The 17764-nt window shown below is 43.5% G+C and overlaps 1 protein-coding gene across 2 annotated transcripts in view; it reads right to left on the bottom strand.

Annotated features, from left to right (window-relative positions):
- Positions 1–16489, bottom strand: part of LOC310828424 (ubiquitin-conjugating enzyme E2 E2) — a 129475-nt gene extending 112986 nt beyond the window's left edge. The window contains exons 1-2 of one of the 2 annotated variants that reach the window (XM_083706113.1): positions 15865–16489; positions 6884–7067 (exon numbers count right to left, since the gene is read on the bottom strand). In XM_083706113.1, the coding sequence (XP_083562239.1) occupies positions 6884–7059 (176 nt within the window). In that variant the 5' untranslated portion in view covers positions 7060–7067; positions 15865–16489. The remainder of the gene's footprint in view (positions 1–6883; positions 7068–15864) is intronic. The other variant, XM_083706114.1, reaches the window with a different exon arrangement.
- Between the last annotated feature and the right edge of the window lie 1275 nt (positions 16490–17764).

Raw genomic sequence — 17764 nt, 5'->3', positions numbered from 1 at the left:
CACATAATTAACCCAGCAGAACAGGAAAACCTCTTTGGTATACAGTCATATGTCATGTTACGGCCGCTTCAGGTTACGTGTTTTCGGGTTGTGGACCGCGGGAAACCCGGAAGTACTGAAACGGGTTACTTCCGGGTTTTGCTGCTCGTGCATGTGCAGAAGCGCCAAATCGCGCCTGCGCATACGCGGTACTTCAGGATGCGGACGCTGCGGGTTGCGGACGTGCCTCCACCACGGATTACACCTGCAACCCAAGGTTCCACTGTATAGCATGCCCTGATTCACAAGTCACATTAAACCGTAGATAATGTTTAGCTATGGTTTAACATTAATGAGCAGTGTGCTAATGCTTAGAAGTCTCCCCTCTCTGGCAACCATAAATGACAAGCCATCCAAAGGTTTGTTCTTGGCTTGGGTTGCTGGGAGGGCACAAACCATAAGCTTGGCTTCAGATGACAAGGCAAGGCTTGTAGGATATTGCTCCTGGAGCAGAAGAACAGCAAACAGAAACTTCTGAGCAACATGCATTAGCATGCTGCTTGTTCAGGTTGAACCATAGCTAAGCATGAACTATGGTTCAGTGTGATGTGCAAATGTGTCTATAAAACTTAAGTGTAAGCCGCTGAAGTTACCGTATTTTTCGCTCTATAACACGCACCCAACCATAACACGCACGTAGTTTTTAGAGGAGGAAAATCCGTAGGCATGCCACCCGTAGGCATTCCCTCCATAACACGCACAGACATTTCCCCTTACTTTTTAGGAGGAAAAAAGTGAGTGTTGTGGTGCAAAAAATACGGTATTTACTGGACTCTTATATTTCCATTTACAACTAGACCTCAATATATTCAACAGAATTTGAAACGTAATGAAACTCAAGAATTCTGCCTTTCAGATGTCATCCAAATAAGCACAGCTGCAGATACCAAGAAAAACAAAACTGTATTTTAAACAAAAACAGATCTTCTTCTCTGGCTAATACTCAATCTCACAAGGGGAAGGAAAAAAGGACTTTAAAAATCCTATCTCGTTCTAGTTCCAGAGGGTATTTAACAATGGCATCTAGCTTGCTTTCAGGTTTTTTTCTTCCTCTCTTTAACACAACCGTACAGGACAATGCTGGACTAAAACTTAACCATTAATGGAGAAAAAAACACATTAGAACAGAGTATGTAGATATTTATAACCCTTGATTACTGCAAATTACTTTTATAAATACACTTCTGCATTCAATCATGAAGGTTCTAGCACATGCTACTGCAGAGCTTTCCAAGCTTTTCATGTTGGTAACACACTTTTTAGACCTGCACCATGTTACGACACGGTAATTCAGTTTTGCTAGCAAACTGGAGGTTAAATTATCCCCTTTCTAGTCCTGGGAGGAGTGTGGGGAGCACTCACATGACACACTGCAGCTGAGAAACTAACGTGTCGAAGCACAGTTTGGAAAGCTCTGCTCTAGTGTGACCAAGAAACAGACACCAGGATAGGCTATGTAGATGGGAACAAGAACATAGCCAAATGCATGTCTTCAAACAGACTATTTTTAGGCATATTCCTAAGATGTTTTATAGGTACCCTTAAAATGTGAAGTGTAGATGTGGCTTCAAATTTCCTGTTTAATGTATATTCCATGGCAAATCCAAGTTTCTATGAAATGGCCATACAGTAAACTTGTATAAAAGTAAGTAAATAGTTTGTAACTTAGGACATGGTTGAGAAGGGGCTGAATCTACTGCACACTCCAACTGGGGTCACCAACTGCTGGGAAATGGATAGCCTTTACACTGGGGGTCACCAAACCTTTTGGGATCATTGAGCACATTTCAAATTCTGAGAGAATGCTGGGGGCACCAATAAAAAATAGCTGCTATTGATGGGGAACATGGCATAACATAAAATTAGAGAGACTGTCCCAGCCCCTATCAGCAGAGATCCTGCAGAGGGCTGGGCTGCAAACCCCCAGGATTCTTTGAAAGACCTTCTCTTCTCTCTAACCATCCTTCCATTCACCTCCCTTCATACTGGATGGATTTTCTACTAGTATTTATCAATCAAGGGTTGTACGCAACCAATTCATACTTGAGAGTAGAGCCATTGAAATCAATGGATTTAAATTAGCCATGGCCACTTATTTTAAAGAGTCTACTCCAAGTAGGACCGTTGGAGCCTCATAGTTTTATATTAAGAATTATATAATACAGTTATGGCTGCACATCATCTTTTTTTCATTTAAATTTTTGTATATTTTATGAACAAGCATGAGTATTAGCAGGGTGCTACAACAAAACATACTGGTTTGCAACTAAATAGAATCATTATTGAATCTGGCTACAAATACAACACTTTCGGTATGCAGGGCACAATTCTTCATTCATGCTTAGCACATATACTCTGCCTTTTTACAAAAAAATAAAAAAAATCAAAGCATTGCGGGCTGGTATCTGTTTAGAAACAAGGCATTTATATTTAGCCGTTTCTCAACATACCACAAGGATATTAAGCAAGATCATCAATTTGAAGGCTCTGGATGCAATCCTTTGCACACTTATTTGGAAGTAAGGCCTTTTCAAAAACTGCGGATTGGGCTTTTAAGTGCCAATAACTTTTCAGAAGCTAAGGCTAATAGTTACTTGGCATAATATCATCTCTACATATAATGGAATGCAATGTCTGTCTATGCTCTTTGGTTGGTAGAGTTATAAACAGTCATAATCTGAAAATGTACATATAACAAACCTCCAGTAGCTAGGGCACAAAATAGGAATACAAGATCAACCATATGGGCTAAGTGGATAAGCCAACATTAGTGGACTGTTGATACAATTATATTCAAGTGAAAAGTAATTGATAACCATTATTTAAAATTCTGCTACCCTTAATCTTAAAAACACATTTATTCTTAAAAATCTGTACTTTAACTTAACATGAGTGCATGGATTTTTAAAGAATGTCTTATTTTTTCATTTGAAAATAGTCTGCGTCTGAGGTACAGGTAATAGTAATTAGTTTAGAAATTGCTTTTGCTTTCAAGTGCTATCTGTTTGGGGCATAAACTAGTGCATCTTGAACAAAGCTTAACATAAATACCAGCTGTTTCATCTTCTCTTCTGGCTCAGTTAACTCCTCAATCTACAAGATTATTAAAACTATATTTAGAATGAAATATTTGCTGTAGTTAACATAGGTATGCCAACATTTTCATAAAGATATTAGCATTACCGAGACCATTACAGACAAAAGTGTCTCTCCACATATACAGTCGTTTAAAAAGAAAAACATTACATTATAAATTTAGGCGAAATATAATTGTTCAGATATTGTATGACAAAAGCACAGTTTCTTGTAGGTGCCCTCTTCTGTTGTATTATGTTTCTCTTGCCAAACAGTGTGTTTGTGGGGCTTTAAAAACCTGCAAAACCTTTTTGATGAGAAATCGAAGAGGCAAGGAAAAATCTGTCTGTGAAACCATAAGCAATAAGTCCATGTAACTTCTAAGCCTTTTGCAAACTGTCATTCTTATGCTGTTAGCAGTAATTGCCACTAAAGTAATGTGTTTTGTTATGCAAAACAAAACTTTTAAAGAAAACATTTCATCTTTTCAGTAGGCTATGCCAACTTAACCTGTTAAAAAGACTTAAGATCCAATCTATGCTTGCTTACTCAAAAAGCCTACAGAGTTCAATAGGACTTACTCACAAGTGTATGTAGTCTTATACAGTTAAAACAGAACCACAGAACTGTAGAGTTGGAAGGGACCACAATGGTCATTTGGTCCAACCCCTCCAATGCAGGAATCTTTTGCTCAAAGTGGGGCTCAAACCCACGACCTTGCTCTACCAACTGAGCTAGCTCCTACATTATGCACAGTACTATTTATCTATTTAAGACATTTAAGACATTTTATTGTCTCAGAAAATGAGACAATAAAAATGTAGCACAAACCTGAACGCTACTTAAAATGCCTGCTGCGACAGGTGGTTTTAATCATGGGTCTGAGGTTCAACAAGGAGAGTGCCTTCCTTATATCAGCTGAGAAAGTGCTGCAGTTTGGGGCGCATTACACTGAATACATGTCTTCTATTAGTTGCTGGCCATGCATCTGAGCCACAGGAGACCAACAAAGAGACTCCACCCAGGATCTCTGTGTTTGGGCTGGGATAGAAGGGATCAGCTTGCCAATTGGAAGGTTGGCGGTTCGAATCCCTGTGACGGAGTGAGCTCCCGTTGCTCTGTCTCAGCTCCTGCCAACCTAGCAGTTTGAAAGCACATCAAAGTGCAAGTAGATAAATAGGTACTGCTCCGGCAGGAAGGTAAATGGCATTTCGGTGCACTCTGGTTTCCATCACATGTTCCGTTGCACCAGAAGCAGTTTAGTCATGCTGGCCACAGGACCCAGAAAGCTGTCTGTGGACAAATGGCAACTCCCTCGGCCTGAAAGCAAGATGAGTGACGCACCCCACAGTTGCCTTTGACTGGACTGTCCAGGGGCCTTTCACCTTTTTATAAGGGATCAAGTGATCCTTAAGATACCCTAGACTCATATGGTTAAGATCTTTGTAAATCAATGGTCTAGCTGCAGCATTTTGCAGCAGTTGGAGCTTCTGGACCAGGCACAAAGGGCAGCCCCATATATATACTGCAATAATCAAGTTTTGAGGTTACCGGTATTTGTTTAAGAGCAGCAAGCACTACTCCATTAAGTTGAGATGTGTTCACAACACCCTGGACCCAGCCGGTCAGACATCCCACCCGGCTGACTGTCTTTCACCAGCCAGGATGAACAGAGGTCAATTAAGTAAGAAGCTGGTCACATCATTGCAAATGTCTTGTTCACATCATCAGGGCACATAAACTGAAATAATCCCATAAAATATATGAAGGTGCTGCAATGGACACCTTGACCAGACTTGCAAAAACTGCTGTGTAAGGGAGTTGTGAACTGTCCAATGCTTTATGCTACCTTTATCTGTGTTACACTGTTGCTTCCCCCCATCAAATATATTTTCTGGCTTATATATTGGTGTTTGAAAAGCTACCCTGGAGAAGGATTCCTCAGTCCTCAAGAAGAGCAAAATAAACATGATTTAATAAACAAATTATAGACCTAATCCATACCAGTCAGTTTACAACTTGCGGAGAGGTGCCTGCATGCGGAAGCCTGGGCGTGCTGAGCTCAGCGCGTCCAAGCTTCGCGCACCCCCGCTTGCGGAGAGGTGCCTGCATGCGTAAGCCTGGGTGCAATGAGCTCAGCGCGTCCAGGCTTCGCGGACCTCTCCGAAAGCGGGGGGAGCGTTCCCGCTGCTTGCGGAGAGGTGCCTGCATGCGGAAGCCTGCGCGCGCTGAGCTCAGCGCGTCCAAGCTTCGCGCACCTCTCCGCAAGCGGGGGGAGCGCTCCCGCTGCTTGCGGAGAGGTGCCTGCATGCGGAAGCCTGGGCGCACTGAGCTCAGCACGTCCAGGCTTCGCGGACCTCTCCGCAAGCGGGGGGAGCGCTCCCGCCGCTTGCGGAGAGGTGCCTGCATGCGGAAGCCTGGGCGCACTGAGCTCAGCGCGTCCAGGCTTCGCGGACCTCTCCGCAAGCGGGGGGAGCGCTCCCGCCGCTTGCGGAGAGGTGCCTGCATGCGGAAGCCTGCGCGCGCTGAGCTCAGCGCGTCCAGGCTTCGCGGACCTCTCCGCAAGCGGGGGGAGCGCTCCCGCTGCTTGCGGAGAGGTGCCTGCATGCGGAAGCCTGGGCGCGCTGAGCTCAGCATGTCCAAGCTTCGCGCACCTCTCCGCAAGCGGCGGGAGCGCTCCCCCCGCTTGCGGAGAGGTGCCTGCATGCGGAAGCCTGGGTGCACTGAGCTCAGCGCGTCCAGGCTTCGCGGACCTCTCCGCAAGCGGCGGGAGCCAGCCCTGGGCTCCCACGGCTTGCAGAGAGCTGCCTGTTTGGGGGCTGGGGTCAGGGGAAGCTCCGGCGGGCCTCCCCCGCCCCAGCCCCGCGCCTGGGGGGGAAAATAATTTTTTCCCCTTTATTTCCCCCCAAAAAAACTAGGTGCGCCTTATGGGACGGTGCATCCTATAGGGCGAAAAATACGGTACTTTAGATAGATATTTTTTATGATCTATGATATTGTGTGTGTTGACGCTGGTCTGTGACCGTATTAATAAATTCATTCATTCATTCATACTTTAGATAGGTTTTTGTTTTTTAAATCCATGACTGGTTTGAGTTCCCCAGAAATAGAATTTGAATTCTTCTGTTCAGGCTTATGCTGCCATGTACTTGCTGGGAAACTATTAATGCAGGCTCCATCTGTGCAGAGTCTAAGCACACCAATCGTTCTCATGAAGTGACTGATGCAACAGCCTAAGATCTCTTAAGTAGCTGTTCTCCAAATCTACCTTCTCTCTTGGGAACGAGAAAGCCAAAAGTACTAAGGAAGTCTGCCGTTTAACACTATGAAATGAAAATGCATTTTCAGTCATACTGACATTTTACCTAACCAAGCAAGCAAAGGAAAACATCATATTTTACAGCAGTAAGTATTACTATAGCATTCTATCACACTGAACTGCTGAAATGTCCAAAATGTTTTTAGCTAACTTATGCCAACAAATCTGAAAACTAGTCAATCACATAAATGCAAGTGTGTGTATCTATGTATAAAGGTACAAAACTGCCTCAATTTTAACAGCAATATAGGAATGTCAGTGCATTTACATAAACTATTATTATAGCCATTTGGATTAAGAACCAGTGAGTCAACCAACCAGTGATCATACTAAGGCTAACACAAACATACAACCCTGTGGAGTAATAAAATAGTCAGCAGGTGAATAGATGCCTACTAATGATGTTAATTAACAGGAAAGGTAGAGAAAAAGTCCACAGAGAGCAAGTACCTTTTAGCACTAGTTGAAAGTTTAGCAGCTGTTTTGCTAGATATTTTGCCCTCCTTTTTCTTGGGCTGAACCTGTTCTCTTTCTTGATCTTGTTGAACACCTTCCCGCTGATCTCCATCAGAGCTGCCTCCACTAGTGCTTGGACTATCGTCAACTCTTTGCCCTTCAGTGGACATCTTAGATTCTAAATGGAAAACAAACAAGCAATGTAAATAAAATCATAGCTTTGGTTATTACTCATCCAAACAAATTATGAAGCCATTGGGAGAGGGAAAGCATCCAGAGGTTTGGACTGTGATATCACTATCATGCAGATGACATACAGCTGCATCACTTTTTTCCAACCTAAGAATCCAAGGGAGGCAACAGAATTTTTAGGAAATGTATCTGGGTAGCCGAAGCTGAAATTCATCTTGGGAAGACAAAAAATCTGTGGGTTGGGAAGTTTGGGGTACTCCAAGATCGGCTTTTCCCAACCTGGCATTCTCCTGGTGTGTTGGACAACTCCCATTCATCATGGGCAGGCAAAGGAATTATCATTCAAAACCTCTGGACGGTACCAGGTTAGCAAAGCTGTTGTAAACTTGTCAGGTGAGAGACAGGTAGCAAGTCCAGCTTGTACGCTGGCTGCAACCCTATAAGCGGGAGTCACACATTGGCCTAAGTTATCCACATACTAGTTATCTCCAAGCATACCTACAATGCACATGGGGTTGCCTCTTAAGATGATCCAGATGCTGGGAAGCAAGACAAGGTGGAAAGCAAGGAAATTTTAGAACCTAACACCAATTTTAAACCAACTGCACCAGCCACATTAAACTTCTGGTCATAATTTGAAGTGTTGGTCTTGATCTTTACATTTTGGGGCCAGGGTTTGTAAAGGATCATCTTGCCTTGCTCTTGTTCGTATACTGCTTTGTAATGCTGCTTTTAAAAGTGAACAAAACTCTTCAATAATAATCTTGGGATTTTTGTTCCAATGTCAGAATGTGAAAAATACTTCATTTATACGCATTCCACTTTTATCCTTATATGTCTTCACTTGCATTAGATAAAAAAACAAAAAAATTCAGATAGGATAAGCAACTATTGTGAAAAGAAGGGTAATAAATTAGAAGCCTGAAGTAACACTACAGAGTTATTGTTTTAGCAAGTAACTCATAATAATCACCTTATCTATTTTAGGGCTGACAACTTTTTCGTCCGTCACTTTCTGAAATATAGCAACCCTAATCTATTTCCTTAATCATATAGACTATTTTCCATTCTTTGGGGTAACATGTACAGGGATTCTCTTTCCTCAAATAAGAGCAAAAAGATTTGACCTAACTTAATACCCAGCACAAGCCAATACCTATGCTAATCTCCAGACTCTTTCCTCAACTTCTTCTATGGTGAAGACTCTTTTCAATTTGTTTTTGTTTTATTTTATTTTTAGGAGATAGCCCTCAGAATATCCTAAGTAATAAAAAGCATGATTCTGAGTGTGTTCATGTAACATGCACCTGAAATTAGAAGGCAGCCTCACTTGATCAATAATCTTCAACCTAGTACAGTACTCTATATGTAAAACCTAGTGTTTTAATATCTCTCACATGTCTGCCTTAAACTCACAGCTGCAAACAGCAAGAAGCTGGCACCTAAAAGAAAGGCCTAAAAATGTAGAGATTTGGATTCACTTAAATTTGGATGGAAGCCCTACAGTACCTTTAAATAACACCAAGATTACAATCTTATGTACACTTTCTCCTACTGGACACAATGGTACTTCTGAATAAACATGCTTAGGATCAACCTGCATTAGTTACAACAATCTGGTACAGTATTTTTAAAAACTTCCTGGGCACAATCCAACTAAAGTTAAGCTATTTCAGATCATAGCATTTAAACATATTCTTAACGTTATTACTGAAAGATAGTAAATACAGTATGTTTTAACTTTGGTTAGATCTGGAATCTACAAAGGACATTAATATAGCAATATATAAAAGCCAAGAATCTCAAACTGCACAGCAGGGTACAAGTTGGACTACTTTAAGACGGAGCAATACCAGGAAGGCAGGATAGAACAGTGGATAGATCAGTTTTTGACTGAGCTTTATTTTTATTTTGACTGGATTTATTTTTTATTTATTAACAGAACTTCTATTCTACCCATCAGTAAAATTTAACAGGGCAACTTACAAAAAAAAATAAAGCATCATAAAGATAAAATATGATACAACCCAAGACAGCCTATTGGAAAGATACCATGATGGTATTAAAAGCTGCTAAGAGATGCAGATGAGTAAAAGAGCTGCATTCATCCTGTCTCTTCCCCAGCACAGATAATGTTTCAGGATGGCCAAAGTGCTTTCAAAGCCAAAATTGGGTCTAAAACTCAACAAAATGGGTCCAAATAGTTAGTCTCTTCCAAGTGATAATGGAATTGCACCATCTCCCTGGCTCTTAAACTGTTTCCTTGGAAAAGAAATTTAGCAAGCTGGTAGTTATTACAACCGAGGGACGCGGGTGGCGCTGTGGGTAAAAGCCTCAGCGCCTAGGGCTTGCCGATCGAAAGGTCGGCAGTTCGAATCCCAGCGGCGGGGTGCGCTCCCGCTGCTCGGTCCCAGCGCCTGCCAACCTAGCAGTTCGAAAGCACCCCCGGGTGCAAGTAGATAAATAGGGACCGCTTACTGGCGGGAAGGTAAACGGCGTTTCCGTGCGCTGTACTGGTGCTGGCTCGCCAGAGCAGCTTCGTCACGCTGGCCACATGACCTGGAAGTGTCTCCGGACAGCGCTGGCCCCCCGGCCTCTTAAGTGAGATGGGCGCACCAACCCCAGAGTCTGTCAAGACTGGCCCGTACGGGCAGGGGTACCTTTACCTTTACCTTTAGTTATTACAACCAGCGTTCGAAACTCCCATTGTTCTAGACACATTTTGCAACAGGATTTCATTAGCACAAGCAGTTTCTGAGCTCTGGGCACAGCACTGCGCCTAAGATTTCAGATTAAAACTGCAGAGTGAAAGAAACGGAGTTCATTCATTTTCTGCTTTGTATTCTTGTTATAAAAAAGGTGCCTAGACATTCCGTTGTTGTGCCCATAACCTATGTTTAAGGTGCCATTTAGCTCCTAGCTTTCACATCTCAGTTTCTAACACCGATTACAACCTTCCAGGTCCAGGAATTTTTTTTTCTGCCTCACAACTGCCTCCTTAAGGGCAACTCAGTCTCATAAGGAGCATTTTCCAGCTCCTGGTTCCAGACAGTCATTCCATCACTGAGCAAAGGTCAAGCATGCAGGTGGCAGGCTGTACGTGTCTAATAATATTGTACATAACATTCTCATGCCTGAACAACTAAAATTCATCCAACAAGGACAAAACTTAGCTCTGGACACCCCTGTACACCTGGGGGAGTTTGACTATTACAATTTGCCACACAGGGGTGATATATCCAATAACACTGTAGGGGAGGAAAAGCTTAAGTCTCACCTGTGGTTCTGATTTGAATGGGAGGTGGGGTGGGCACATTTGGTTTTTATTTTATCTTTAAACCCAATAGTCCAAGAGCAAGTGTCAAAAAATGCATGTCATGATACAAAAGCTTTTGCCATCTTGACGTCTTACAATGTTGTGGCATTTTCCAAATTGCCTGTCTTACGCACAACTGCAAGAGCTTTTAGTAAGGCAACCCCAAAACTCTTTCCTTGGACTAATAATGAGATCATGAGGTACATAGATGTAACAAGCTGTATTGGTTGGGGAATCATGTGAATAATGTGCAGACTATCCAATCTGACGGACTTTGTTGGATTTAAGCCCCTTTCTGGTCCCTCCAAAAACTGGTAGAGAGGACCGTTAATTACACCATAAGGTACACGCGAATGTGGAACCCTGTAGCAACAAGGATCTGAATAACTCTGCATACAGTAAAATAGTAATCTCTCAGTGCCAGCCTCTGAAATGTACTTGGGAAATAACAGAGCAACTGCAATGTATTGACTCCAGCTCCCAGCACCTGAGGCTAAACCAGAAGGGCATGATTGCTTTATCAGAAAGTTATTAAGAGTAAACAGGAACATGCCTCTTAACCTTTCCTCAAAGCAAAAGAGTTTACAAGAACAGTAAAGTGGGTCTTATTCCCAAAACCTGGTTAGAAACCAGGTGGAAGCAGATACACCAATAAGAGTCTGAATCAATAGTACCACCAACTGCTCTTCCACTTTGGTTAAAACAGTGAAATTTGCAACCTTCATATAAAATCAGAAGGACAAAGTTATTTTTTTTAAAAAAAAATCAGTAATCTACAAGAGCTTCTTGCAACGTATATGGAAACGGTGCCTATCTAAGTGAATTGTAATGTTTCCTCTTACAAGTATTACAGAATTTTACTACTCTATAGTTTTATCACTGTTAATTTTAATCCGATTTTAGGCAGATTCTGCCATTTTCTTTTCTTTAAGACTTATGTTTTAATTGGAAAGCCACCTTGGGAATCTTTTGTGAGATTGAAAGACAGGATAAAAATACCCTATATAAGATGAGGAAATTAACTTTTGGAACCAGGCCACTGTTTCTTCACAGCAAGCTATTGCCAGCCATGATGGATATGGGTCAAGCAAGAAAAATCTAGCATCGTCTCCTCTCCCACAGCAAGACAGTACACTTCTTTCACTGCCCCTCTTACTCATGGTGAGAAACAACAATAGGCAATTTGTAAACATCCTGCAATATTTGCCACAAATACAAAATACTGCCCAGGGAGGCAGGGGGAGCAATTTAGATTACAGTATTTCTCTAAAAACACATACACTGCAATCCCCGCTCCTTGTTGGATTATGATGTCTTTTGATTTTGCCACAATGTGGGCACCAATAGTTCTTGGAAGTCAGTAAGTGAGTAATTTGTACTGAGCTGCCTCATCTGTACAAGCCCTAACTTGCAAGCAAAATTGGCTTAGCATTTAAGACATTAAGCAACAATGACCAGATCAAGCAAGATATATTTTTTTTACAACCATTGATTAAAAAGTAGCATACGACTAGCATTTTTATGTCAAAAATGTTACAGGATTTGGGTTACAGGAATCAGTTGAATCCTTGTTTTATTTTATTTTTTAAAAAAATAAAGGAAATATTTGGGCTACACTTAAGTCAATCAATTAAATTAAAAACATTTTGATCCACTGCAAAGGCACAGCAGATGAATGAGGCAGATTTTAAATATAATTTTTAACACAAGCTATCAGTGACAAATCAAATGACAAGAAACACTTTAAAAGTTATTCTCTCTGTGTGAAAAAGCAACAGCTTAATCTGTGTGCTTCAAATTACGGCTTTTCTTCCTTTACAACTATTTTCTCATATACAAATTTATTTCAGTCTGCTAAGACTGTATCAATCAAGTGATAGCCCTAGAAAATATTTTTTAAACAAATATGAGGAAAGGTTACAGAGTTGCCTTCCTATTTTAGCTATTCTTTCCTAAAAACTATTGATCTTTTACATAACACGTTTTGAATGGAATGATGGCACAACATGCACATATCTCGGAGTGACTTACCAGAAAAACATCAGTAACCCTTTTAGTGAATTCCAAGCACATGTTTGCCCTAACAATTGTACTATAAATATTACTGCTGTTGAAAAAGAACTATATTGTATTTCAGAAGTTCAGGTTACCATTCATCAGATAAATGCTTAACAGCAGCAGTCCATAACATATCATTACTTTAACAAGTAATGCCAGTTTTTACAACAGAAAATAAATATTTTAATCTGTCATCTCTCTCTCTCTCTCTCTCTCTCTCTCTCTCACACACACACACACACACACACACTTCCATGGTATATACTGCAAACATTTAAACTACACGTCAAGTTATATTTTATTTGAAGGAGCTTAGAGCTAAATATAACTGGGATAAAAACATATTTAGCCTGTGAAGTTTAACCTTTTGCATGTGGTCAAAAGAAAATAAAATAAACAAAACAACAAACAATCTGAAAATCAACAGGGGAGAGTGACACTGTAGGAAAGTATTTTATTGTCGTTATTAATACCACACACAATCAAGTAGCCTCAAGGTTGTGTCATAGTGCAATAAACATAAAAAATGGGGGGGGAGACACTGCCTAAATCCCTTTTCTATTAAATTACTCCACATCCAGAGAAAGGCTTTTAAGCGTCTGGTAAGAGAAACACATAGGGATGCACAAGGGTCAGAGAGGTTAAAGTATTTCCAAGACTACAAGATAATGAAGGAGAACCATGAGTATGAAAGTATCTGGGCTGTCTACGAACTTACATAAAAATGCACAGAACTGGGGCTTCAAGTCCTCTCCCTTTCTACCTTATTCCCCACTCAACTCAAGGAAGAATAAACAGAACCTTAGAAACTGGGGTTCAAATGGCAAGGAAAGACACTGATGATGTCTTCTACAGCAGCCTTTAATTTCATATAAGCGAAGATGAATTGAACATTTCTGCTGGGTTCGTGAAAAGCAGCAGCTAGCATTACCTCACTTCATCTTCATTAGAAGCCAATCAGGGTGAAATGATCAAAACATTGGGGAGGGGAGAGTAGGAGAACAGGGGAATATGGTTTATAACCAACTAGGCCAAGGTTTGTAATGTATGGCGGGGGGCGAAGGGGGAGAAAGAGACTGAAGCAGCTGCTCTGGACTGATACAGACACAGACACACAGAATAGATACATACAAGTCACTTATTTTTCTATTTCCCCAGAGGGGGTGGGGAGCCACATGTCATAGACATAATTATGCAGTAGTGGAAATGGCAAGAGGTTGAAATGGACACTTTTAAAATGTGACATCCTCTCCTTCTCAGGCACTTTCTTGGAAAGGCAGAAACAAGAGAAAACCAGGGTGGTTTGCTACATAAAATGTAGCAAAATGAAATAGGGGGAACACAAACAGTGGACGATGGAAGGAAGGAGACGGTGTGGTTTTTTTCCAACCAAAAAGAGAGGCTTGAGGCAGGCCTGGGATACATATTGGAGACATTCCAGAAAAAGGAGTGGATGGGAGGTATGAGATATTTCTTTGCTACAAAGAAGATGCTGCTAAGCATACAAAAGCCTACAGACTTGTTCTCGCTACATGTTTTGAGTGAGGGGCAGGAAAGGGGGAAGTTGCTTGACCACCTCCTCTTTTGGAGCACTTAAGACAGTAATAATGAAGGAGAGCAATTGGTGCTGTACTTCTCAATAAAGCATTTCTCTCCCTAACTGGAAGGAAAAAGATAATTTACTTTGTGCATATGGAATAGGGGCAATTAGGACAAAGAAGGTAAATACTAATGGGACAGCGACACCAGCAATAGCAGAGCAACCTGGGAGAAACTGGATTCAAAAATAGGTCTGGTGGTCTGGAAGTGGGAACAAACACTGAGTTCTACGTGATGAATTTCCAATACCGAACCTCTTGAGTGTAAGAATCCACACATGTGGCTATTAGCCATTACAAATATGCAATGTTTCCTTCATTAGCATGACATGAGAGTTCCATGCAATAAAACAGTCTATCCATCACCTTAGATGACACAGACATGTGTGTGTGTGTGTGTGTGTGCGCACACACACACACACACACACACACAGTCATATAATTTCCTATGATAATCATATAGAAAGTTGATCACATCTGAGGCAGTCCTTGCCATAGTTATCCTAACGAGAGCTTTGGCTCAGAGTGATGGAATTATTGTAGAGAATATTTGTTATTTTGGGAAGAGGGGTGTGTGTAGCTAAACTTGAGAGTGGTACCGTTTCTTTTATAAAGTGGATCTTTCAGAGGACAAAACTTTAGCTGGTGAGGTCAGGTTAGCGATGAGCACAATAAAGCACCCAAACAGCCTGACGGCCTATATTTTGAGAAACTATGAGCAGCTAGGAGGACAAAGGACTTATTGAGAGGATTAAGAACTTTCGGAAGGACACTGTGCAGAGGGTTTGCCTACTGCAGAGTGTCAGGGCCAGTGACTAAAAGGCTGTGGAAAGGGTCATATATTAGGGGACATGCCCTGTTTTAGAACTAGACATGACACAGCTATGATAAAAGCAGAACATGGAAACTATTGCTTGGGTGGGTCAGGGATGCTGTAGCAAAAACTAGTTTAGAGGGGGTGTCTGCCACAGGAAGTTGAACAGGCAACAGCAGTATTTTTGTGGTGGTGAGGTAGGAGGTCCTAAAACAGGAGATGTGCTGCATGAGAAAAGGAAAGGAGTGTCTGCCATATAAGTATCTCCAAGGAACAGAAGCCATTTGGTCCAGGTGCCTCAACATACAGCACTGAAACACACAAAGCCACTATTGTGGTCAGAATTAACACCTCAACCTAGCCCAGAAGGATCGGGGATTCAAGATCCACCTTTCCCCCTTCCCAACTAAAAGGTGGCGAGAGGGCATTAACAGGAGGTTTTTTAAGGAGAGGCCAGATGGTCATCTGTCATGGTTGCTTTAGCAGAGATTCCTGCATTGCAGGGGGTTGGACTAGAAGACCCTTGGGGTCCCTTCCAACTCCCCAATTCTACTGAAGGAGAGTGGGGGCAGCATGGCAAGCAGAGGAATGGATGGTGAAGAACTAAGCACAAGGGGGGGGGGTGAACAGGAGAAATATTTGCCCTAGAACTGGGCAAAAAAAGGAGGGAGGTGAGGTGGGGAGGACTCCTTAGCGCAAATGCTTATTTTGCCAGCATTGAAACATGGGCTAAACAGAAAGGATGGGGGGGGGGTTAACTGGAACCTTGGGAGAATCCTGCATGGAACCACCCCCACCCAATGAAACCACTGGGGGGGGTGGCTGGTTCAAGGGGGGGTGTCCTGGGCAATAAAGCATCATGGTGGGCAACGCGCGGGGGGGGGGGGAGGCGAGAGCAGGGCTTCGTAGTGAAGGGGGGCGGCAGCTGTGTTTGAGGAGGGGGGGCACTTTGAGGAGTGGGGCTGGGGAGCGTGTGGAGGAAGAGAAGCGCTTTTACCTGTGGGAGGAAGGGCAGGCGCGGGTCTCTCGCTCTCCAGCTTCGGCGTGTCAAATCCTCGTCGCGAGGAGGGGGCGCCCAGCAGGGTTGGGCTGGGTTGGGGGGGGTCGGGAGGTGAAGGGGGTGGGGGAGTTCCTCTTCAGCGCCGGTCAGCGAGACATGCGCGCCCGACACTCTTCTTCTTCTTCTTCCTCCTCCTCCTCCTTCCACCCTCCCTCGGCGGTGACTTCTCCAGCTGCTGCTGCTGCTGCTTCCTCCACCGCCGCCGCCTGAAGAAAAGTAAACCAGCCGCCGCGCGCCCGGGCGCGCGCTCCCGACTGGGCCAATTAAGCCCGGAGTTCGAAGCGAGGAGGGGGAAGAACAGGAGGCGCGCTTTGGGTTGCTGGCTTCGCAGAATGACGGAGCTGAGGCGAAGTCGCTGAGGAGCCGGGAGCGAGTGGAGAGGTGGGGGCGGGAGGGGAATGAGAGAGAGAGAGAGAACGCGCCTGCGCGCGCGGCCGCAGGGCGGGGGCAGAGGAAGCACGAGTTTTAAAGGGAAAGGGAGGCTGAGGGGAGGAGGAGGAGGAGGAGGCTGGGTAAGCGTAGGAGAAAGGAAAAGGGAGCGAGGTGCTGAGTGGGCAGAGCCGCGGTGAGCGGCGGGGAAGGGGCGTGGCCAGGAGGCCGCCGCCGCCGACTCTCCAGCGGCGGGCTGAGGGCGGTTGGGAAGCGTGGCGTGCGAGGGCGCCAGTTTAAGGGCGGAGGGGGAGAGGGGGCGCTTGGTTGCTCGACCTCCAGAGCCCACAGTCCTCTTCCAGGAGACGTCGGGCTCTTCCACTTTTCTCTCAGCCTCTCTCTCTCTCACACCTATGAAAATACTTAACAACAACAACCCCCTCCATCTGAACGAGTTGCCTCAGCCACTCTGGGTGGCCTGTTATAGAAATAAAATTTGTTCCTTTCCCTGTATGAGGTTCACCAAGGAGCCCGTATAGAGACCACTAAGGTTTTCTATCGGTCGGAGAAGAACAGAGACCAACCAAGGATATCTTGGAGCAAAGCGACTATTTAGCGGTCTACACCTCCAACATATATATATATGTTATATATACAAACTTGGATATATATGTAAAAGTTGGAGGTGATGTAGACCCAGTACAGATACAGTCTGGCGTGCTCTGGTCTATGGGGTCACGAAGAGTCAGAAACGACTAAACAACAACAAAGATACAGTACACACACATATATACATAAATAAAATATGAAACATTTTTTTAAAAGTTTCTGCCTTTGGGTGACTTATAAAGGTTTTATTGTTGCCTATCTCCTTGGCTCTGTGGCTGCGTAACTCCAAACATTTCTCCTCAGATGAAAATAGGGACGTCCAACAATTCCTGCATTTCTCTGAGGGAAATTAAAGACATCCTGAGGAAAAGCAAGACATTCCAGAATTCCAGGACTGTCCCTGGGAAATAGGGACACTTGGAAGGGTCTACAGTGGTACCTCAGGTTAAGTACTTAATTCGTTCCCGAGGTCCGTTCTTAACCTGAAACTGTTCTTAACCTGAAGCACCACTTTAGCTAATGGGGCTCCCACCGGAGGAGCACGATTTCTGTTCTTATCCTGAAGCAAAGTTCTTAACCCGAGGTTAGCGGAGTCTGTAACCTGAAGTGTATGTAACCTGAGGTACCACTGTACTGCCTGTATGTCCCTGAGGTGTGGAAGGGGGTCTGATCTGAGAGAGCTGCCATCTCTGACTAGCACAAGAAGGACCTGCTGGGTCCCACCTAGGCCAGACGCCCTGTTCTGTCATGGCGGCCACCTAGATGCCTCAGAAGACAGGGGCGGCTGGTTGTACAAGAAGCAAGGCCCACCGGGGTGAGGTGACTGCCTCAGGAGATCCTAATAGCTCCCTTGTCCCCA

The sequence above is a fragment of the Podarcis gaigeae genome, assembly GCF_964106915.1.
Source record: "Podarcis gaigeae genome assembly, chromosome: 12".
Lineage (NCBI taxonomy): Eukaryota > Metazoa > Chordata > Lepidosauria > Squamata > Lacertidae > Podarcis > Podarcis gaigeae.
This window is presented reverse-complemented; position numbering and strand designations above follow the sequence as displayed.